The sequence below is a fragment of the Bos mutus genome, chromosome 15 (assembly GCF_027580195.1).
Source record: "Bos mutus isolate GX-2022 chromosome 15, NWIPB_WYAK_1.1, whole genome shotgun sequence".
Classification (NCBI taxonomy): domain Eukaryota; kingdom Metazoa; phylum Chordata; class Mammalia; order Artiodactyla; family Bovidae; genus Bos; species Bos mutus.
In genome coordinates, this window is record NC_091631.1 from 62,475,470 (window position 1) to 62,500,483 (window position 25,014).

The window sequence follows — 25,014 nt, forward strand, 5'->3', positions numbered from 1 at the left end:
GTGTAGTTGCTCTTATTGATGCCTAGATGGCCTTTTTGTCATGACTTCACTCAAGTTTCTTGCCATTTGGTATGACTGGGGTTCCAGTCTTTTTCCTGCACCAGAAAGCAATACATTAATATACTTTCTTACTTGTTTTATTCCACAATATGCATACAGTTTCAAAATAATATCTACACTACCTCTCAAGGTGTTTAAGGCATTTTGCAGTTCTTATTGTTCCTATGGTGTATTCTATTAAGAATTTACTATCAAATTAGTGTATTTTTTAAAGTTCATTTATTTCTAATTGAAGGATAATTGCTTTACAATGCTGTGTTGGTTTCTGTCACACATCAGCATGAATCAGCCATAGGTATACATTCGTCCCCTCCCTCTTGAAACTCCCTCCCACCTCGCACCCCAGCCCACCATTCTAGGTTGTCACAAATTAGTATGTTTTAAAGTCATTTGAAATAATTCCTATTTGGTTTTGCCACCAACTTAAGACATCCTTTTAGGTTCATGTAACATTTTGTTTTTAAATTTTATATGTAGCTTATTTTAAAATTAAAATTTACAAATTTATAAACCAAGGCATATTCAGACATAATATATCTCTTACTTTTTCTCTCTTCTGACTTATAGGTAACTTTAAAAGCAGTTACCTATTTTCACTTGAAAATATTAACATATATAGGTACATGTTTGCACTCCATGCCCACTTTCCTCCACGCTTATTTTTTAGTATATCTCAGCAGTCATTTTATAGAGTGTATAGAGATATTTGCTTTGCTTTTTACATAGTACTCTTCTGTATTTATTAAGCTAGTTCCCTGAGGTAGGAAGGCAGTGGGACATAACCTTTAAAAGAATGACAGGCATTGAGGACAGGACATAAACTGGTTAGAACCAACTAGGTCTAAGATGGCAGATGACTGACTTCCACTAGGCCTTAAGACTCAGTATACACTCGTAATAGATCAGCTAAATGACATGACAGTTCTGAGACTGGACCATAAAAGACTGAAAAGTGGGCAGTGGCCCAGTTCCTGGAAATCCCCATCCCTTCCCCAAAATAGTTGGAATAATCTTCCCACTCATTAGCCTATGAGATTACCCACCCCTATAAAAACCGACAACCCTGTACCCTGGTGCTTCTCATCTTCTGAGGTGGCCCATACTCTGTGGGGTGTTTTGCCCTGAGTAAACCTTCTTTCACTTTACTGTGGTTAGCGCTTGAATTCTTTCCTGTGTGAAGCCAAGAACCCTTGCTTGGCAGCCATTCCAGACACTCACCTGAGACCTAGGATGTGACCATTCTCTCAGGCCCACTTTCTTTCCTGCAACACTATTGGGAGACATATAGGATTTTCTCTTTAGACTTTATAAATACTGCTGCAGTGAATAGCCTGTATATACACCTTTGTATTTTTCCCAGATTGTCTTTGGGGTATTTTCCTAGAAATAAAATTGTTAGAAATTGTACCTCTCCACACCATAAATAATGTATCATTTTTGCATTCTTGCCAGAAAGTGTCCAAAGTGTTGTTAAGCTTTTTGAAGTGTCAAAAACAGCTCCTAGATAGCCCATGCATTGCTGCCACTCGTTCCATGGATTCAGAGCTGAGAGAGCTCAGAATTGGAAGCACTATGTAGAGCCTTGGACTAGAACAATGGAGTAGTTCAAACTGGGAAAGGAGTGCGTCAGGACTGTATACTGTCACCCTGCTTATTTAACTTATATGTGAGAGAGTCAGTTCCTAGGCAGGTTGATAAGTCTGGTGGTCCCCAAGGAGAGAGGGGTCTGGGGTTCTTGAGGAGGAGATAAGGGTCTGGAATTCTAAAGGAGGAGGAAAGGACAAACTTTTTTCCTCTACATTTCTTAGGATTATATAACAATAATGTATCCTGCTTGAGGACAGTTTCTGGAAAAAACCTTCTGGCTAATCCTGTAATCTTAAAATGTAAATTATGGGAGTGGGTCTTTATAACCTCCAGATGTTCTTTCGACTCATTGTAATAAGTAGTTAAAAAGTGTATAACTCCATTGCTAACACTAACAAGGGGGCACTTTTTCTGCCCCCTTCTGATGTCTATGTTAAAAGCTTTCTCTGTCTTTTTTATACTTTAATAAAACTTTTTTACACAAAAGCTCTGTGTGATTAAGCCTCCTTAAGAATGTGATCATTCGCCTCAAGAATGAATTCTTCTCCTCTGGAGGCCAAGAATCCTGGTGTCTTTTGTGGTTCAGCAACGACCTTTCATATGCAGAATACATCATGCAGAATGCCAGGCTGGATGAATCACAAGCTGGAATCAAGATTGCTGGAAGAAGTAGCACTAACCTCAGATATGCAGATGACAAGACCCTTATGGCAGAAAGCAAAGAGGAACTAAAAAGCTTCTTGATGAAGGTGAAAAAGGAGAATGAAAAAGCTGGCCATTTTGAATATGCCTTTATTACATCAGAATGTTGGTTCCTCAAAACTGCTAGCTACTTATGCTTATTATTAATTAGATGGCTAAATTTCTGAATCATAGAAATGTGGCTATAGAAAGAATATAACAGGTCATCTAGGCTGCTACAATGTAAAGAAAATCTATCATTTATTTTCTAGCTTCCTTCCAGTCTAATTTAAAGCACTAATGTACACTGGATATTCTATGTGCTAAATGTGAGGATTTATTCTTTTCAGATTTGTAATAAGACTTTTTATAGAAGTGCTCAAGTTATTATTCTATCTCAGGTATTTACAGATGGCAGGTATGATAGATTTAAAAATCTCCCCAAGAAGATGGCTCTATAGAAGTCTTTAAGCTTTAATTCTAAATCCTGCCTTTAGCTGATTATGCGCAACCTGGCAGCGTAGATCTGAGACATAACACTGTGTTTCTATAATGTTACTCTCCTCCGGGAGCTTAGAGTCTTGGAAGAAGAACCACAAGCAGCATGGTGGGTGCTAGGATAGAGGCATGTGGGTATTATTTTCAAGGCACACAGCAAGAGCATCTTTAGAGAAGAAGGCCTGGGACCAGGAAATACATAGGCCTTTAAAGTTCTAAATTCTTCGTGTATAACACATATTGGGGGGCTTCCCTGGTGGCTCAGAAGGTAAAGAATCTGCCTGTAATGCAGGAAACATGGGTTTGATCCCTGGGTCCGGAAGATCCCCCAGAGAAGGGAATGGCTACCCACTCCAGTATTCTCACCTGGGGAATTCCATGGACATAGGAGCCTGGTGGCCTGTAGTCCATGGGGTCACAAAGAGTCAGATGCCACTGAGCAAATAACACACACATGAGCAAATAGTAGCACATATTAGGCACCCAAGAAACTTTAGTAAGTTCTTGATCAAAGAGTTTACTGACTGAATAAATAAATAAGAGAAATTATAGTTTCATTGGAAAGCATATGCATAAGTATGAGTTTTAGAATGGATGGGATATTAAAATACATACTTCAGGTTTTCTAGAAGAAAGAAGGGAGGAAATAAAATGGCGTGGAATCTCTTCTTCCTTTATTCCTTAAATTCTTAAATTTGTACAATATATCCAATGAGTAATGTGGTCAGAATGAGTAATGTGGTTAGTTACATTTCTACCTGTTTCCCCACCCCTACCCCTGATGTCCATGACTTATTTGTTCTGCTTCATGCTGTGTGGGCCAGCTCTCACAGCATGAAGCTGCCTTGGGAAACACGTCTTGGAGCTGGATCATATCCTGTCATTGAAGTTCACTTCAGTAGAGGTTCCGTTTGAAAAACAGTGACAGGATATGTCCCATGGTTAGATGCACGTTGCTTCTGGCAACTTCCCTTAAAGAGGACAGGCTTTATTATGGTATAGAGAGAGTCCCTGTGTTTAACTCAGAATTCATATGAACTAGGATTTTGTGAAGTTCAAATGCTTACATATGAAGCCATAAGTAACAAAAGTTGTTTTGTGGCCTTTGGTATCTCTCCGTACATGTCTGAGTCGTTTCCTCTTCTTTCTCCCCCATGCGGCCTCCAACCCCTTCAGCTCCTCTTTCTTTCTGTCTCTTTCTCCCTTTGGTTCTTGCTCTCTTCCTCTTCCATTATAGATGAGGTCATTAAGATTTGGAGCCAAGAGAAGTGCATTGCTGTAACTTTAATCTCCATACTCAATTTATGACTCTCTCTTTTTTTTTTTTAGAAGATAGGTATACTTTATAGTGGGAGGATAACTTTCTTAAGTGTGCTATTTTAGAATGTAAATGGATCTCACCTGGTTGGCTTAGATGGTAAAGAATCTGCCTGCAATGCAGGAGACTGGAATATGACTTCTGGGTCCAGAAGATCCCCTTGAGAAGGGAATGGCAACCCACTACAGTATGCTTGCCTGGGAAATCCCATGGACAGAGGAGCCTGCCTACAGTCCAGGGGGTTGAATAAGAATCAGACACAACCGAGTGACTAACACTTGAATGTCCTCCTTATTGCAAATGTCAGACTTAAATTGAAGAAAGTAGGGAAAATCACTAGGCCATTCAGGTATGACCTAAATCAAATGCCTTACGATTATACAGTGGTAGTGGCAAATAGGTTCAAGGGATTAGATCTTATACACAGAGTGCCTGAAGAACTATGAACAGAGGTTTCTAACACTGTACAGGAGGCAGTGATCAAGACCATCCTGAAGAAAAAGAAATGCAAAAAGGCAAAATAGTTGTCTGAGGAGGACTTACAAATAGCTGAAACAAAAGAGAAGAGAAAGGCAAAGGAGAAAAGGAAAGATATACCCATCTGAATGCAGAGTTCCAAAGAATAGTAAGGAGAGATAAGAAAGCCTTCTTAAGTGAACAATTCTAAGAAATAGAGGAAAACAATAGAATGGGAAAGACATTAGAATGGGAAAACAATAGAATAGAAGTCTCCTCAAGAAACTTAGACATGCCAAGGGAACATTTCATGCAAAAATAGACACAATAAAGCACAATAAGGAAACAGTATAAACCTAACAGAAGCAGAAGATATTGAGAAGAGGTGGCAAGAATACACAGAAGAACTATGCAAAAAAGATTTTAAAGACCCGGATAACCATGATGGTGTAATCCCTCACCTAGAGCCAGATATCCTGGAGTGTGAAATCAAATGGGCCTTAGGAAGCATTACTATGAACAAAGCTAGTGGAAGTGATGGAATTTCAGTTGCGCTATTTAAAATCCTAAAAGATGATGCTGTGAAAGTGCTGCACTCAGTTCAGTTCAGTTCAGTTCAGTCGCTCAGTTGTGTCCGACTCTTTGCAACCCCATGAATCACAGCACGCCAGGCCTCCCTGTCCATCACCAACTCCCAGAGTTCACTCAGACTCACGTCCATTGAGTCAGTGATGCCATCCAGCCATCTTATCCTCTGTTGTCCCCTTCTCCTCCTGCCCCCAATCCCTCCCAGCATCAGAGTCTTTTCCACTGAGTCAACTCTTCGCATGAGGTGGCCAAAGTACTGGAGTTTCAGCTTTAGCATCATTGCTTCCAAAGAAATCCCAGGGCTGATGTCCTTCAGAATGGACTGGTTGGATCTCCTTGCAGTCCAATGGACTCTCAAGAGTCTTCTCCAACACCACAGTTCAAAAGCATCAATTCTTTGGTGCTCAGCCTTCTTCACAGTCCAACTCTCACATCCATACATGACCACAGGAAAAACCATAGCCTTGACTAGACGGACCTTTGTTGGCTCAATATGCCAACAAATTTGGAAAACTCAGCAGTAACCATAGGACTGGAAAAGGTCAGTTTTCATTCCAATCCCAATGAAAGGCAATGCCAAAGAATGCTCACACTACCTCACAATTGTAGTCATCTCACATGTTAGCAAGGTCATGCTCAAAATCCTCCAAACTAGACTTCAACAGTACATGAACTGAGAACTTCCAGATATTTATGCTGGATTTAGAAAAGGCAGAGGAACCACAGATTAAATTGCCAACGTCTGTTGGATCACAGAAAAAGCAAGGGAATTCCAGGTAAACATCTACTTCTGCTTCATTGACTACATTAAAGCCTTTGACTGTGTGGATCACAACAAATTGTGGAAAATTCTTCAGGAGATGGGAATACCAGACCGTATTGCCTGAGAAACCTGTATGAAGGTCAAGAAGCAACAGTTAAAACCAGACATGGAACAATGAACTGGTTCAATATTGGGAAAGGAGTACATCAAGACTGTGTATTGTCACCCTGTTTATTTAATTGATATACAAAGTACATCATGTGAAATGCCAGCATGGATGAACCACAAACTGAAATTAAGATTCCCGGAGAAATATCAATAACCTCAGATATGCAGATGGCACTACCCTAATGGCAGAAAGCAAAGAGCCTCTTGATGAAAGTGAAAGAGGAGAGTGAAAAAGCTGACTTACAACTCAACATTCAAAAAAACAAAGATCATGGCATCTAGTCCCATCACTTCATGGCAAATGGATGGGGAAACAATGGAAACAGTGACAAACTTTATTTTCTTAGGCTCCAAAACCCCCGCAGATGGTGACGGCAGCTATGAAATTAAGACACTTCCTCCTTGGAAGAAAAGCTGTGACAAACCTAGACAGCATATTGAAAAACAGAGACATTACTTTGTCAACAAAGGTGTGTCTAGTCAAAACTATGTTTTTTTCAGTAGTCATGTATGGATGTGAGAGGTGGACCATGAAGAATGCTGAGCACCAAAGAATTGATGCTTTTGAACTGTGGTGTTGGAGAAGACTCTTAAGAGTCCCTTGGACTGCAAGGAGATCAAACCAATCAATCCTAAAGGAAATCAATCCTGAATAATTCATTGGAAGGACTGATGCTGAAGCTGATGCTCCAATACTTTGGTCACCTGATGTGAAGAGACAACTCATTGGAAAAGTGCCTGATGCTGGGAACGATAGAAGGCAGGAGGAGAAGGGGGCCACAGTGGATGAGATGATTTGAATGGCATCACTGACTCAATGGATGTGAGTTTGAGCAAGCTCTGAGAGATTGGGAAGCAGAGGGAAACCTAGTGTGTTGCAGTCCATGGGGTTGCAAAGAGTCAACACGACTAAGTGACTGAACAACAAGAATGTAAATTTGGGCTTATTAGAGGAATTTTGTCGATTCGTGAACAGGGCTTAGTTCCACATTTCTTATTCTCATGTTTCAAATTTATAGTTGCTTTTGAGCCTATTATGGTGGGCAAAAAAATGTTCTGAATTTAATAAAATTATCAGCTCCTTTATTAACTTTTTGGTGCCCAGTACTTTGGACATCCAATGTCCTCCTGACATATGGGGAAGCAGTAGCAGATAGATCAGTTTCTCTGGTAGCAGAGAAATCAGGCTAGACCCTTTCTTTCCTGACCGCAAAGTGAAGTGCACAGATCCTTTGAAGAAGGTGGCTTCTAATGTAAGGTCTGTTATAAAATCATGGAGAAGTGTAGGAAGGTGGGAAAAGGGGTGTGGGGATAGGTGAGTGAGGACAAAGAGGCTCAGGAGTAAGAAGATAGCAGCTGTGAGAGATGACCTCACTTCCTATCCTAAGACCATGTTCTCCAGTGGGCACAGCAGATGCTTAATGGTCAGAGAACTTGCATATAATTGGCTCCGATGTTTTCTTAGGCAATACACTCAGCTCTTCTGGCCAGTTTCCTCATTAAAAAAAAATGGAGATTAACAATGAAGTCCAGCAAGTCTTTGTTCCATGGAAGAGAGAAAGAGAAATTTAAAGACAGGAAGAGTTCATTACACAATGAAATACAAGAAAATTGGAACCATTTCCTTGCCAGGTACCCTTCCTCACATATTCCAGAGGAAAGTGTGTGGCTGGGAACAATGACACCAACTGAATGCACTTTTTCATTCTTTGGCTTTGGCCTATACACTTGTAGGTTCCCAGTTCATAATACAGGACCAAGTGATGAATTTCTTTTGCTTAGGATAGGACAGCATAATTTCCAGAATCAATGCAAACTTGTCTCCTTCAGAAAGAAATGAGCGCAAGAGAGAGGTAGCAACCAACAGATCCATTTTGCCTCATTAGCCTGTGACCAGAAGAGCATCCCTGGAAAGAATACTACTCTATGGGAGCAAGTCCTGAACCTTTTGCTCACCTGGGTGAATAATTCCTACAGTAGCCTAGTAAAATGTCTTTGGATCTGAACAGTTCTTGATACCATTTCTGCCTCTTGAAGGGTGAAATTTGCCTCATTTTCTTCTGTTTGAAAGTAACAGAGTAGGCTACATGGAGTAATATAACCCTTTGAAGAGAATTTTAGCAAAATAAGTAAAGCTGAAGACATGTTCTAAAACCAATTATTCTATTAAATATATCTCTAAAGCAAATGATTCCTTTAAACTTCATGACACAAATAGAAACTTATTATATTTGTAGGGTACTCTGAGTTCACTGCTTTCAGAAGATGTCTAGGTGTTACCCATCAGGCCATCCTGAGTGCTGAGGAGATTTTACATTACACATTAGTAACTCATTTGCACAAATTTTATAAAACCTAGAAAAACTTAGATATGCATGTTGGGAAACATACATATGAATATTTATAGAGGCATTGTTTATAAAAGCAAAAAAATTTGGAATACAACCTAATAATCAATAAAAGAATGGGTACATGAAGTGTGATATAATCATGTAATGGAATACTATACAGGAGTGGAAAGGAATGAACTAGAACTAATGTATCATTATCAATGAGACAATGTTGTTCAAAACAGCAAGTTGCAAAAAGTATACATATAGTGTGATGCTGTTTATATAAAAATTTAAAAGTCAAAACAATTGTTTATATTGCACAGGGATACTTACATAGGTATGAAAATATATGGAAATGCATGAGATGTTAAACTCCAAGTTCTAGAAAGTACTTATCTCAGGAGAGCTAAGATATTGGGGAGAACACAAGGGGGAATGTTGATGTCACCAGTATTTTACGTCTTAAGCTGCCTGGTAGGTACACAAGTACATGTTGATTATGCTTTGTGCTTTGTTATATTTTAATATTCTATAAGAAATTTCAAAACTTAAACATTAAACTATGATGGGACTGCCCTGTTGATCCAGTGGCTAAGATGCCACGCTCCCACACTCCCAACGCAGGGGGCCAGGTTCAATCCCTGGTCAGGGAATTAGATCCCACATGCCACAGCTGAGAGTTTGCATGCCAAGACTAAAAGATCCAGGATGCTACCCCTAAGACCCAATGCAGCCAAATAAATAAATAAATGTTGGAAAAAAAAAAACCAAAAACTTCTACATGTTCTGATTAACATGCAGAATGTTGACTCCTCTATAGTGTAGAGATTGGGTGTGTGGAGAGTAAAGAAGAAAGAACAGGACAAATTTGCTGCAGTTCAAACTGTAGAGCACTTTTGCTTGAAATGCCACATACTCTTGCTTCCAGTATTTTTTGCTTGGTCTCTCCCTGCATCTTTCTGGCCATGCCTTTTCATCCTCATCTCTAATTCCTCTTCCTCCTCTGCCTACTAAATGTTGCTGTTTCCCTGGGTGTTTCTTTTTTACCCTCTTTTCTTTTCAATTTTTAGGTATATGTTTTAGTGATCTCATTTATATCCCAACTTCAATTACCACTTTTATGATCATGATTCCCAAATTTATTTCTCCAATCCAATCTTTTTATCCCAACTCCAAACTGTCTATTGGATATTTCTTCTTGACTGTCTCATAATTTAAACAAAATCCAGCATGTCCAAAATGGAGTTGTTCTTTTTTCTAAATGTGCATTTTCCTTTTGCCTTTGGGATCTTGATTAACCACATTGTTATCTACCACATGTCTGATTCAGAAAACTGCGTATTTTATTAGACAGACCTGCCTCTGACAAATTTCCTCTTTAATTTGGCAGGAATTAAGAGTAAGGTTTTGGTGCTGTGTTATGACATATAGGCACCCAGGCATGCCCAGTTTCTGCCTTGCTAGTCACTTTTTTCCCTTCTATTGAGAAGATTTCAATGAGCTTGCCACCAGCAGATAAGATACCAGCTTTAGAACTGACTTTAGATCTTTTCTTGATCTCACTTTTATTGACTTTTCCATCATCTGCTGCCGCTGTGTTTCTCTCCTGTCCTCTGAGCTACAGCTGTACTAACTCACTTGAAATCCCTGAATGTGCCATGTTGTTTTAGAGCCCTGGGCCTTGGTACTTATATTCCTTCTGCTTGAGATATCTCTCCTTACTGTGCCTGTCTAGTGAATTCATGAAGTTTTGGTAACTAGCCTATTTTTGTGCTTGTCTGTCTGTGCCCTAGTTACTAGTTTAAATGACTGCTTATCCCCAGTGGTCTCTGAGCCTTTGAGGCACAGAAAGTGCCTATCCAGTTTTTGTATTCTCATGGCCTGGCACATGGTAGATGCTCTATAATTAGGGTTGTCTCACCCAGCAAGCTTCCCCTTTTTATTTTTGCCTGTGTTGGGATTGTTTGAGGTTAATTGCAAATTACTGAAACAAATATTCCAAAAATACAACAACAACAACAAACCCCAAACTGTAAATTCATAGAACAGATATTCTGTGTCTTCTGTGGTATTGGTATTTTCTATTTTGCTAAGAGCAACTCTGGAAGAAAGTATTTATGTAGAGAACATTTAAATAAAAGTTCCAGTATTCTCAGTCCTGCTCCTTGAAACTTCCATGAACTATATGTCTTCATTATCTCTTTTAATTTTTTTTAAGTTCCTTTTAAGTTTTCACCATATTGCCTTCTGCCCATCTCCCAATCTTGTTTAAGTTTCCTTGGTCTACAGACAAGATAATAGTTAAAAAAACAAGCTAGCAGAAAACTTGTCCTCAACACTGCTGCTTATTCTTCAAACTCTTTCCCCATTCCTGTTCTCCTTTTCATCTTTTTTAAAAAATAGAGCTGTTTATGTTTGGTGCATTGTTGTTCCATCGATCAGTCATGTCCGACTCTTTACAACCCCATGGATTGCAGCACGCCAGGCTTCCCTGTTCTTTGCTATTTCCCAGAGTTTGCTCAAACTCATGTCCATTGAGTTGATGATTTTTCCCAGAGTTTGCTCAAACTCATGTCCATTGAGTTGATGATGCCATTCAACCATCTCATCCTCTCTTGGGCCTTCAACTCCTACCCTCAATCTTTCCCAGCATCAAGGCCTTTTCCAGTGAGTCAGCTCTTTGCATCAGGTGGCCAAAGTTTTAGCAGCAATCTTTCCAATGAATATTCAAGGTTAATTTCTTTAGGAGTGACTGGTTTGATTTCCTTGTTGTCCAAGGGACTCTCAAGAGTCTTCTCCAGGACAACAGTTTGAAAGCATAAGTTCTTCTGCACTCAGATTTCTTTATGGTCTGACTCTCACATCTGTTAGTGGTTACCGGAAAACCCATAGCTTTGACTATACGAACCTTTGTCAGCAAAGTAATGTCTCTGCTTTTTAATGCACTGTCTAGGTTGGTCATAGCTTTTCTTTCAAGGAGCAAGTGTCTTAATTTCATGGCTGCAGTCACTGTCTGCAGTGATTTTGGAGCCCAAAAAAATAAAATCTGTCACTGTTTCCACTGTTTTCCCCATCCATTTGCCATAAAGTGATGGGACCAGATGCCATGATCTTTGTTTTTTGAATGTTGAGTTTTAAGCCAGCTTTTTCACTCTCTTCTTTCACTTTCATCAAGAGGCTCTTTAGTTCTTCTTTGCTTTCTGCCATTAGAGTAGTATCATCTGCATATCTGAGGTTATTGATATTTCTCCTGGCAATCTTAATTCCAGTTTGCAATTCATCCACACTGGCATTTCACATGATGTACTCTGTATATCAGTTAAATAAGCAGGGTGACAATACACAGTCTTGATGTACTCCTTTCCCAATATTGAACCAGTTCATTGTTCCATGTCTGGTTTTAATTGTTGCTTTTTGACCTTCATACAAGTTTCTCAGGCAATACGGTCTAGTATTCCCATCTCTTGAAGAATTTTCCACAATTTGTTGTGATCCACACAGTCAAAGGCTTTAATGTAGTCAATGAAGTAGAAGTAGATGTTTATCTGGAATTCCCTTGCTTTTTCTGTGATCCAACAGACGTTGGCAATTTAATCTGTGGTTCCTCTGCCTTTTCTAAATCCAGCTTGAACATCTGAAAGTTCTCTGGTTCACATACTGTTGAAGCCTAGCTTGTATTTTGAGCATGACCTTGTTAGCATGTGAAATGACTGTAATTGTGCAGTAGTTTGAACATTCTTTGGCCTTGCCTTTCTTTGGAATTGGAATGAAAATTCACCTTTTCCAGTCCTGTGGCTACTGCTGAGTTTTCCAAATTTGTTGGCATATTGAGTGTAGCATTTTCACAGCATCAGCTTTTAGAACTTGAATTACTTTAGCTGGAATCCCATCCCCTCCACTAACTTTGTTTGTAGTAATGCTTCCTAAGGACCACTTGATTTCACACTTCAGGATGTCTGGCTATAGGTGAGTGACCACACCATCATGGTTATCTGGGTCATTAAGACCTTTTTTGTTCAGTTCTTCTGTGTACTCTTGCCTCTTCTTTTTAATATCTTCTGCTTCTGTTAGGTCATACCATTTCTGTCCTTTATTGTGCCCATCTTTGCATGAAATGTTCCCTTGGTATCTCTAATTTTCTTGAAGAGATCTCTAGTCTTTCCTATTCTATTGTTTTCCTTGATTTCTTTGCATTGATCACTTAGGAAGGCTTTCTTATCTCTCCTTGCTATTCTTTGGAACTCTGCATTCAGATGGGTATATCTTTCCTTTTCTCCTTTGCCTTTCATTTCTTTTCTTTTCTCAGCTATTTGTAAGTCCTCCTCAGACAACCATTTTGCCTTTTTGCATTTCTTTTTCTTGGGGATGGTTTTGATCACCAGCTCCTGTACAGTGTTACAAACCTCTGTCCATAGTTTTTCAGAGACTCTATCAGATCTAATCCCTTGAATCTATTTGTCACTTCCACTGTATAATCATAAGGGATTTGATTTAGGTCATGCCTGAATGGCCTAGTGATTTTCCCTACTTTCTTCAAGTCTGAATTTTATTGAAATCAGTATGGTGTTCATGATCTGAGCCGCAGTCAGTTCCCAGTCTTGTTTTTGCTAACTGTATAGAGCTTCTCAGTCTTTGGCTGTAATGAATATAATTCATCTGATTTCAGTATCGACCATCTGGTGATGCCCCTGTGTAGAGTCATCTCTTGTGTTGTTGGAAGAGAGTGTTTGTTATGACCAATGCATTCTCTTGGCAAGAAATTTTGGTGCATTAATTTACTGATATTCTACTCACTCAGCCCACTGAAATCTGACTTTAGTTACTACCACTAACAAAAAGCTTTCTTTCCAAGCTATCTAGGAGCTTCCAGCTTGCCATTTCAACTGTGTCTGTTTAGCCATGATGACCCTTTTTCTGTCTCTTTAGGTTTTGGCTGTTGTATTGTTGATATCATCTTTCTTAAAATATTTTTGTACTCTTAGTTTCTGTATCATGGCACTTTCGTAATGTGTTGTCTTTCTTCGACTATTACACTTCATAGGACAAGTGGGAAAGTGTCTTATATTTGAGGTGACCATATGTTTGGGCATATCTGGTAATTTCTTTATCTATTTACATTCACTTGACAAATATTTATTGAGTGACAGCAAAGTGCTAGCACTGGATATGTAGTGGAGAGCAAAACAGATATAGATACAGTCTTTCTGAAGTTCAGAGTTTCAACTTTGTATTTTTTATCTCTTGCTACTGTATAACAAATTGCCTCAAATTTAGTGGCTTAAAACAATACACTTGTTATCTTATAGTTTTGATGGATGAGGCATTTGGGCACGGCTTAGCTCTGCTCTCCGCTTCAGATCTCTCATAAGGCTGCAGTCATGATGTTGGCTAGGGATGGAGTCTCATCTGAAGCCACGACTGGGGAGAAAATGCTTCCAAGCTTGTGTTGATGTTGGTGAGATTTATTTCCTTGGAGACTGGTGGACTCAGGGTCTCAATTCCTTACTGGTTGTTGACCAGAGGCCACCATTTGTTCCTTGCCATGTGGGCCTCTTTATATAGCAGCTTGTTTGATTAGAACCAGTAAGGAAGAGAATCAGTAGAGTTGGCTAGCAAGATGGAAGTTATAACCTCATCTAATGTATTCATGGAAGTGGCAGCCTGGGTTTTTTTTTTATATTGAAGTATAGTTGATGTACAATAGTATATAAATTACAGCTGTACCATGTAATGATTCACAATTTTTAAAGGTTTTACTCCATTTGTAGTAACTATAAAATGTTGGGTGTATTCTCTGTGTTGTACAGTCTGGTATCCCATTATTTTATTTGAATTCTAATGGTTAGAGTCAAATTAAAGATCCAACTCATGTTCAAATGGAAGAGATTACACAGAACAGAGCTATCCAGAAACAGATTCACTGTGGCCATCTTAGAGTCTGCCTGTCACAAATGTCTTAATGTTTTTTTCTTAGACATTCCAGCCACCTCAACTTCTAGTGCTCTCACACTGAACTCATACTCTCCCTTTCCTAAACCTACATCTCATCCTATATTCCCTGACTTGGTCGGCAACCTCATATCCATCCAGTTGTCTAGTCTAGAAACCCAGGTATCATTTTTAATACGTCCTCCCTGATAGCTCAGTTGGGAAAGAATTCGCCTGCAATGCAGGAGACCCTGATTCAATTCCTGGGTCAGGAAGATCTGCTGGAGAAGGGATAGTCTACCCACTCCAGTATGCTTGGGCTTCCCTTCTGGCTCAGCTAGTAAAGAATCCGCCTGCAATGCAGGAGACCTGGGTTCAATCCCTGGGTTGGGAAGATCCCCTGGAGAAGGGAAAGGCTACCCACTCCAGTATTCTGGCCTGGAGAATCCCATGGACTGCACAGTACATGGGGTCACAATGAGTTGGACACAACTGAGCAACTTTCACTTCACTCACCTGAGATACAATGGATCAGTAGGCTCTGTGAGTCTTTCATATCATTCTCTACTTAACATCCATATTGCTGTAGCTTTAGCTCAGCCATGGATCTTTATACTGATTTTCTAACCTTTGGTCCGCCTTTTGGTCACCAGAGTTACCATTTACAGCCTGGCCTCCAGTTACTTTTCCAGGCTTCTTGCCCACAGCTCTTTGCACTTGTGCCCTAGGCATAGACCACTTGCTTCCAGAACCTACCATTGCATGTTTGTGCTTCTACACTTGGGCCTACAGTTACTTCTTGGATTCCCTTCTCCCTACTTCTTCCTCTAGAAACCTCTTATACACATCCAAGTCTAACTGAAAAATCATCCGTTCCATAAAACTTTTCTCAGTTTTCCCTCTGCCTTCTAACTCCCTCATTCAGAATTAACCTCTGTGCTCTCTCAGCCCTTTTTCACTTGTACCACTGTTATAAGATTGCTTTCTGTAATGAAAAAAAGTGGTTTGTGTGGTTTGCTTTCTGCAATTTTTATTTGGTTGCTAAGGTACTTCTCTTTTAAAATGCAGAAGGGTAGGCTCTAGATCTTATTCTACTCTGGATACAAAGTACGCATCTCTGAAGTGGTGATTCACAGTCTTGGCTGCTTTTGGGATTACTTGGGGAGCTCTGAATATCACTGATCCCTGGACCCACCCCTCGAGGTGACAATATAATTGGTCTGAGGTGCAATCTGGGGTATTAATATTTTTAAAAGCTCTGTGATTCTAACATGTAGGTAACACTGAAAGTCTCTGCTTCTAGTTGAAGAAACCAAGTCTCTGGGAGAATGAAAGGATAAGAAACTGTTAAACATTTAATGAACAGAAAAACTTTAAAACTAGAGTTAAAGTTGAGTTTTAAAAAATAACACAGATACCATTCAAATAATACATGACATAGCTAAGTAATCAGTTCAGTTCAGTTGCTCAATCGTGTCTGACCCTTTGCAACGCCATGAACTGCAGCACGCCAGGTCTCCCTGTCCATCACCAGCTCCCAGAGTTTACCCAAACTCATGTCTGTTGAGTCGGTGATACCATCCAACCATCTCATCCTCTGTCATCCCCTTCTCCTCCTGCCCTCAATCTTTCCTAGCATCAGGGTCTTTTCCAGTGAGTCGGCTCTTTGCATCATGTGGCCAAAGTATTGGAGCTTCAGATTCAGCATCAGTCCTTCCAATGAATATTCAGGACTGATCTCCTTTAGGATGGACTGGTTGGATCTCCTTGCAGTCCAAGGGACTCTCAAGAGTCTTCTCCAGCACCACAGTTCAAAAGCATCAATTCTTCGGCCCTCAGCCTTCTTTATAGTCCAATTCTCACATCCATACATAACCACTGGAAAAACTATAGCCTTTACTAGACAGACCTTTGTTGACAAAGTATTGTCTCTGCTTTTTAATATGCTGTCTAGGTTGGTCTTAACTTTCCTTCCAAGGAGCAAGCATCTTTTAATTTCATGGCTGCAGTCACCATCTGCAGTGATTTTGGAGCCCAGAAAAATAAAGTCTGTCACTGTTTCCACTGTTTCCCCATCTATTTGCCATGACGTGATGAGACAGGATGCCATGACCTTAGTTTTCTGAATGTTGAGCTTTAAGCCAACTTTTTCACTCTCCTCTTTCACTTTCATCAAGAGGCTCTTTAGTTCTTCTTCACTTTCTGCCATAAGAGTGGCATCATCTGCATATCTGAGGTTATTGATCTTTCTCCCAGCAATCTTGATTCCAGCTTGTGCTTCTTCTAGCCCAGCATTTCTCATGATGTACTCTGCATGTAAGTTAAATAAGCAGGGTGACAATATACAGCCTTGATGTACTCCTTTTCCTATTTAGAACCAGTCTGTTGCTCCATGTACAGTTCTAACTTTGCTTCCTGACCTGCACACAGGTTTCTCCAGAGGCAGGTCAGGTGCTCTGGTATTCCCATCTCTTTCAGAATTTTCCACAGTTTACTGTGATCCACACGGTCAAAGGCTTTGGCATAGTCAATAAAGCAGAGATAGATGTTTTTCTGGAACTCTCTTGCTTTTTCCATGATCCAGCAGATGTTGGCAATTTGATCTCTGGTTCCTCTGCCTTTTCTAAAACCAGCTTGAACATCTGGAAGTTCATGATTCACATATTGGTGAAGCCTGGCTTGGAGAATTTTGAGCATTACTTTACTAGCATATGAGATGAGTGCAATTGTGGGGTAGTTTGAGCATTCTTTGGCATTGCCTTTCTTAAGGATTGGAATGAAAACTGATTTTTTCCAGTCCTGTGGCCACTGCTACTAAGTAACCAAGATGATCTCTAAATAGATCATCAGTGAACTGGGGGAATATGTATTTTTGTGGGAGAAGTTAGAAATATAAAAGAGAATAAAATTATAGTCGCTGAAAATCCAACACTTTTTGTGCATATGAAGTAAGTGATACAATGAAATAAATAGTCACCTGGAATTATTAGCATTTTCCTTTTTGTTTAGCCCTAAAAAAGTGTGTGTGTGCGTGTGAAATACATAAATTATTTACCAGTAACTCTTATTTTCTCCTTTATTTTCCAGGAATATTTTGAAAACAATTGCCTTAGGTCAGATGTTATCCTTGTGTATATGTGGGACAGCCATCACCAGCCAGTATTTGGCAGAAAGATATAAAGTGAATACCCCATGCTTCAGAGCTTTATCAACTATTGTTTGCTGTTTCTAATTTATACAGTGATGCTGGCATTTCAATCAGGTATGTCAAATTACCTTTTTAACAAATTATCTTCGTAAAAATATTTGGCTGTATACATTCAAAAAATAAAACATGAGCCCAAACCAAAACCAAGAACAGGAAACTACTGCTTTTTTTTATAAAAGTCACTAGAAAGGTATGACACCCCCGAATTCTATGAAGTTAGTACTAGAGATTTATGTATAGCTCTCTGAAATTGTTTATTAAAATGAGTAGCATCAACCTGTAACATAGGATTTGTCAAAAAAAAAAAAAAGTAAATGCCATTATAAGTTACACCTTTTTTCTCGCCTGTGGTTGATCAATTTAAAAGACAGTATTAAAAACACCTAAAAAGTTAAGAACCTCACTTTCCAAAATACATATTTCCAGCTAAGTGGAGAATGCTAAGTAGAGCACCACTGCCTGTAAATGTGAGAGAAACAAAACAAGGAATTAACATCTTATCACAAGATTGATTTCAAGAGTGTAAAGACAATGGGTAACCCAGACTGGGAGGGTGGAATACTACCATTTTAATCACATTTAAAGCATGTGATAAAATTACAAGTGTGGTGGTTTTAATATGAACATTAATACATCAACAGTATTCCTATATGTCAGGATAAAGAACTTACTTTTGAAAGAAAGTGGAAACCAATTATGAGAAGGGGAAAATATCCTAAGGGGAAAGCACCAAATTTGGCAAGAGCTGTAGAAGCTGGAAATAGAACTGGTGTGTCGTGGTTAATAGCCCCAGAATTTGCTCCTCTCTGTAAGAACTGGCCTTTAGGAAGTCAGTATGATTTGTAAATGTATCAGTGAAGTCCCTCTAAGGGATTGTTATTATTATGTTTAGTTGCTAAGTGTTGTCTGACTTTGCGACCCCATGGACTTTAGCCCACCGGGCTCCTCTGTCCATGGGATTTCTCAGGCAAGAATACTGGAGTGGTTTGCCATTTCCTTCTCCAGGGGTTCTTCCTGACCCAGAGATTGAACCCCTGTCTCCTGCATTGCTAGCAGATTCTTTACCACTAAAAAAATGATACATAAATAAGTCATTGAAATCCCGCAAGGGATGGTTATTATTAATAGATGCCTTCCATGCTATCTCATGTTAGGAAGACTGTGTTTTCAGGATATTCCTGCTAGTTGGGATTTAATGATAATTATTGAGGGTGGTGACTGTAGCCATGAAATTAAAAGACACTTGTTCCTTGGAAGAAAAACTATGACCAACCTAGACAGCATATTAAAAAGCAGAGACATTACTTTGCTGACAAAGGTTCGTATAGTCAAAGCTATGGTTTTTCCAGTAGTCGTGTATGGATGTGAGAGTTGGACCATATAGAAAGCTGAGCACTGAAGAATTGATGCTTTTGAACTGTGGTGTTGGAGAAGACTCTTGAGAGTCCCTTGGACTGCAAGGAGATCCAACCAGTCAATCCTAAAGGAAATCAACCCTGAATAATTCATTGGAAGGACTGATGCTGAAGCTGAAGCTCCAGTACTTTGGTGACATGATGCAAAGAGCTGACTAACTGGAAAAGACTCTGATGCTGGGAAAGATTGCGGGTAGGAGGAGAAGCGGGGAACAGAGGATGAGATAGTTGGATGGCATCATGGACTCAATGGATATGAGTTTGAGCAAACTCTGGGAGATAGTGAAGGACAGGGAAGGCTGGCGTACTGCAGTCCGTGGGGTTGTGAAGAGTCAGACACAACTGAGTGACAACAATAACAGAATTTGACTATGATTCTCTCTACCTTTATTTCTTTGCAGGTTATCTTACCCATAAAGCCTTCTTGTATATCTGCCAACTCTATATCTCCTTGTGATGCTAGATTCTCCAAAGAATTGATTCACAGTTAACTTGAATAAATAGAATTTAGATGCCACTAAGTTGTTTTTCCAAACTTACCACTGGCTTAATTTCCTGTTGAAAGCAGATCTTTTCCAAAAGAATGACCACAAACAGAGTTTTGGTCTGTTTGATAAATTTATAAGACACACATTTCATTTCCTAGGATGATCTGGATGTTATATTTCTGTTGCAGTAGGAAAGAAAAAGGAATTCAACAAATTTAACCACTCTTACTTCCTTTATCTTTGGTGTTTTCATTGAGCACTTGGTCTATGATGACACCTTAGCTTGGGCCTCATACTAGAAAAAAATCTGACTGACTGCTGAGCTGTTGCAGGAGTTTGAGTTATGAGTAATGGACATTAGGAGGGACCATGTTCAATGTACATAGTGGTAAAGTATGTGCCTGTAATGCAGGAGACCTGGGTTCGGTCCCTGGGTTGGGAAGATCCCCTGGAGGAGGGCATGGCAATCCACTCCAGTATTCTTGTCTGGAGAATCCCCATGGGCAGAGAAGCCTGGTGGGCTACAGTCTGTAGGGTCACACAGAGTCAGACACAACTGAGCGACCAAGCACAGCCCAGCAGAAACACTAGCTTTCACTATCTCTAGATTAACATGCATGGAATAATTTTCAAGTAACGTGTCCTAATCTAGATTTCTTTTAACCAGGTAGTGATAATCTTTTATGCATCTTGAAAAAGAAATGGTGGAAGTACATCCTGCTTGGACTAGCAGATGTAGAAGCTAATTACCTGATTGTCAGAGCATACCAGTACACAACTCTAACCAGTGTCCAGGTAAGAAGGAGTCCTCTGACCAGTTTGGATTTTTTAACTTTAAGAGAGGAATCTGAACTCATATGTACTCAGCTAATTTGCCTAAGAACCTGTTCACTCAGAAAAAAACTAAAAACAGTGGATGCTATCTGTTTTCCAGTGGAGCATGTTTGCTAATGAGAAAGGCTTCCTGAAATTAGTGAAAACATGTAGAAGTTAATCTGTTCCCAAACTGCTAATGCTATAGATGAATAGAACAGTTGCTACCAAGTAAACATAAATACTTAGTTGGCAATCAATGCTGTGATATTGGCAAGAGTTCTATTCTGTGTGTTGCTTAAAAATGGCATATAAAGTGAATATACTATTGTGTCCCAGAAAAGTTGGAGTCTTACAAGTAGAGTGGATATCTAAGACAACAAATAGGTTGTTGTCTTTTTGTTGTCTGTTGTCTAAGAGGGCATTAGACATTTTGGGTAAAGGTGGTAGCCAAAAGTAAAACTTATATCTATTCCTTTTCTAGGTTATTCTCATTAGATTGAAAGAAAAATGTTCCTACATTGCAGTGCTTTTCAACATGGTGGAGTTGAGGACGACTGATTAAGTTGTCTTAACATTAGGGAGATCCCTGGTGGCCTTAGTGGTTAGGATTCTGGGCTTTCACTGCTGTGGCTGAGTTTGATCCCTGATCGGGGAACCAAGATCCAGCAAGCTATGTGACACACCCTAAAAAAAGAAAAGAGTTGTCTTAACGTTAGCAAACTGTGGGATGTATCGTAACACTGACTCCTTATCGCTAACAATAAAATGTGTTGTAAATGGAGATGAAAGTAAAATAGATTCCCATGTCAGGTTTAGACTTCACAGTTTACTGAATTTATGACTTAAAAAAAAATTGGTTGCAGCATGTGGTATCTATTTTCTTTATCAGGGATCAAACCTGAGCTCCCTGCATTGGAATCGCAGAGTCTTAGCCAATGGACCACCAGGGAGGTCCCTGAATTTATGACTTTGGATGCATCTTTTTTTTTGGCTGTGCTGTATAACTTATAGAATCTTAGTTCTCAACCAAGGAGAGACTGGACCTGTGCTCTCAGCAGTGAAAGCACAGAGTCTCTACCACTGGACCGCCAGAGAATTCCTGTTGCTTCACTTTTTCCTATAAAACAGAGATGGTCTTATCTCCAAATTTAAGGAACATGAAAAATTGAAGATTTAAAGAGAAAGATGAATGATTAATGAAACTCAGTATTTTTCTGATGTGAATATGCATTAAATGCTATTATTACCAGAATGCTTTTTAATACTGTGCTAAGCATTGTCCTCTGGGCTTCCCAGGTGGCTCAGTGGTAAAAAGAATCTGCCTGTCAAGCAGAAGACGCGGGTTTCATCCCTGGGTCGGGAAGATCCCCTGTAGAAGGAAATGACAACCCACTCCAGTATTCTCGCCTGGAAAATCCCATGGACAGAGGAGCCTGGTGGGAAAGATAGGAAATCTTTTGTAAGACAGACATCATAAGAGGCACATGAAAAACTCAGAATTTCATAGAAATTAAAACCAGGAGTTACCTAGAAGATTCATTCATCACAAATAGTATTAAGTGTACTTTTAGCAATGAATAATAAGAGTGTAAGTATATAGAAAATGTACTCTATATAAAAGAGCCGACTCATTGGAAAAGACCCTGATGCTGGGAAAGATTGAGTGCAGGAGGAGAAGGGGGTGACAGAGGATGAGATGGTTGCATGGCATCACCGACTCAATGAACATGAGTTTGAGCAAACTCTGGGAAATAGCGAAGAACAGGAAAGCCTGGCATGCTGCGTTCCATGGAGTTGCAGAGTCAGACACAACTTAGTGAGTAAACAACAACAAATACAGAAAATGGCATTTTTCTAGTCACATCTACCTGTGATCTCACACACAATTTAATTGCTTGATTATAATTTCCAGAAATTTTGATCTGTGACAGATGATGATTAGAAGTTTTGAATTGGTACAGGTCTAAACAGAGCTAAGCAAAATACTTACACTGAGGTTTTATGACTAAAGTTCATGCCTTAAACTAATCTCAAACAATTTCTTTCATCCTAGCCTCTTAGAAAAACCTAAGCATTTGGTTGTCAAAAATTAAGTACTTATGGTCCTAGGAAGCCATATTATAACAAGTGCATCTAACAACTAAACCTCCTTCCAGCAGTGAAGAGTGCCTGCCATTGGAATTCTTCAATCAGATTATCTCCTTGAGTAAACCTCTAGTCTGGTTAATCTGAAAGGGTGGAAGTTTGCTTGTTTGTTTCTTTATAGACACACAACATGCAGGATCTTAGTTTACCAACCAGGTATGGAACCAGTGCCCCTGCAGTGGAAGCACAGAGTCCTAACCACTGAACCACCAGGGAATTCCCCCTGAGAGGGTGGAAGTATAATTGGATGGTCTTGGAACCTCTTTCTTAAGGATTCTCTTCCTTCAAGGATTCTGTAATTGTAAATACTAATGCAGTGGTTCATGATGTGTGTCACATTGCTGGCCTAGCTTTCCACTCATGTTACTTCTCATTTCACTTGCCACATCTACACATTCCCTACCCATAGCCAGCTTCTCTCATGGTGCTGTGTTATTTCTAGAATGCATCCTTTTCAAAGCCCCTTCTCAAAGGCCTAATTTGATTTCATTTTCTTCTCTATAGAGTATACTCCATTGTATCACTAACAAAGTCTGATTCATGTTTATATCCATCCTTCCCCCTCATTCTAGGTTCTTACTTCTTATGTCTATATAATAATTTTTTTAAAGCAAAGATGAATATTTTTAATGATAAAAGGAGCAATTCACAAAGAAGATAGATATCATAAACCATTAGATATCTTATCAACAAAGAAACAAAGATACATAAAGGAAAAATCAGAAGAAATATAAAGGAAAAGAAAAAAATATAATCATAGTGAGACATATTAACATTTCTCTGAGAATATTTTATCAAGTGCAGAAAAAATAAGAATAGGAGCATCTTGAATGATGTCATTAATAATTTAAATATAATAGGTTTATATTTAATTAATTTGTATTAATCATATCCTACACAAATATATTTAAAATTTTGTATCTCATATGTTGTTATTAGATGTTCATAGGACATTTAGAGAACCTGGCAAAAAGATAAACATTACTTAATTTCAAAAAGTAGAATTTTTTTTGGTGTTTGATTCATTTATACGCATGTTATTTTTGAAATTATTTTCCATTATAGGTTATTACAAGATATTGACTATAGTTCCCCATGTCACACAGTAAACCTTTGTTGCTTGTTGCATATCTATTTTTTTAAATTAGAAATCTAGCCAATAATTTTTAAAGGTTAAATTAAATAGATGGCTCTTAGAACTAAAAGCATCAAGCAGAAGGCATCTGTCACCAGGAATACATTTTGATAAGATTCAGTTTAGATAAATGACTGACTGTAATAGATACCAGATTAGAAGTCATGGAACTTTAGAGTGGCCAGGTACCATGAGATCATTTGGTCTGACTTCTTGATTTCAGATTTTGACTCAAGAGCTGACTAGCTGGAGATCACACAGCTGGTCAATGGCAGGGCTGGAGCCTGAGGCCTTGGGAGCTCTTACCAAGATGTAGGTGCCTCCTTTATATGGCCAGTCATTGCCCACCAAAAATGGTAAAAATAGAGAAGGTTTAAGTTTGATTTTAAGACACAATTTGAGGATAGAGAGTCTTCTGTGATAGTTTTTAGAGTGATTTTTGTCTACTTTTTTTGTCTAAGAAATATAGTTTCGATTTTATTACTTCACTATGGCTAGATTCTTTTGGTATCTTCCAGGACAAGCTATTATCATTTGCATCGTTTAATGGTTTGTTATTCAGGCAGGCTCAATAAAGCACTTAAGAGATTAGAGTTCTATAGATGGAATAAATAACAGAAGGCAAAGTGCCCGTGCCTATACCTGACATTGCAATGAAAGGCAATCAGTAAACAACTGTGGACAGGATCAAACAAGCTGCTGAGATTTAGGGGCCTGCCTTGTCCTAGACTAAATAGATACAGAGCACATCAGGGACAAGGTTAAAAAAAGAACAGGATGAGCAATCAAATAGCAACATCAGGAACATTATTAGTAAAAGGAATATATTTTATCCTTGAATGCAGTCTACAAATGTGTGCCTTTGAGAATCGAATGAATGAAATCTCTTTTTCCTTTATCTTGCAAAGAGTTTGGATTTACTATAATTTTGGCACTCTTAATCCCCCTGCCTTTCAGACTGGCAATATCAGGGGTGTAGCAAGTATTTTCTGGACCCAGGATCAACAGGTGGTGGAGGAGTATATGATGAAGATGAGCGAGAGTATTTGCTGTGAGCAAGTATCTGTCTTACATGGTGGGGTTGGACACTTTGTCAGGGAAACGGTGTCTGTTTGCTTTCTCATAATAACCTGCTCTTTCTGTTGTTCTTAAGCCCAACTGCAGTTAAACACTGGTTATGCTATTTTTCTCTGTCTAGTTTCTAAACCCTCCACTCTGTACCTCTCTGGTTCTCTACACTCCACCTCCTCCATTAGTGTCTCCCACATATCACGTACTTCAATATTTATTGACTGAATTGGTACATGTCTACTGGACTTAAGGACAAACACAAGTGAGAATACAGAAGTAAATTGCATAGGCCGTTGGGCAGAATTCCTGGGTTCATCAACTGACTCCCAAACTTTTAATTGTGTAGTTTTGGGCAA

At 39.1% G+C, this 25,014-nt stretch overlaps 1 protein-coding gene across 2 annotated transcripts in view; it reads left to right on the forward strand.

Moving 5' to 3' along the window:
- Window positions 1-25,014, forward strand: part of SLC35F2 (solute carrier family 35 member F2) — a 58,427-nt gene that overhangs the window by 26,415 nt on the left and 6,998 nt on the right. Inside the window, exons 2-4 of one of the 2 annotated variants that reach the window (XM_070384280.1) lie at window positions 17,468-17,642; window positions 20,159-20,286; window positions 21,604-22,123. In XM_070384280.1, the coding sequence (XP_070240381.1) occupies window positions 22,004-22,123 (120 nt within the window). In that variant the 5' untranslated portion in view covers window positions 17,468-17,642; window positions 20,159-20,286; window positions 21,604-22,003. The remainder of the gene's footprint in view (window positions 1-17,467; window positions 17,643-20,158; window positions 20,287-21,603; window positions 22,124-25,014) is intronic. The other variant, XM_070384279.1, reaches the window with a different exon arrangement.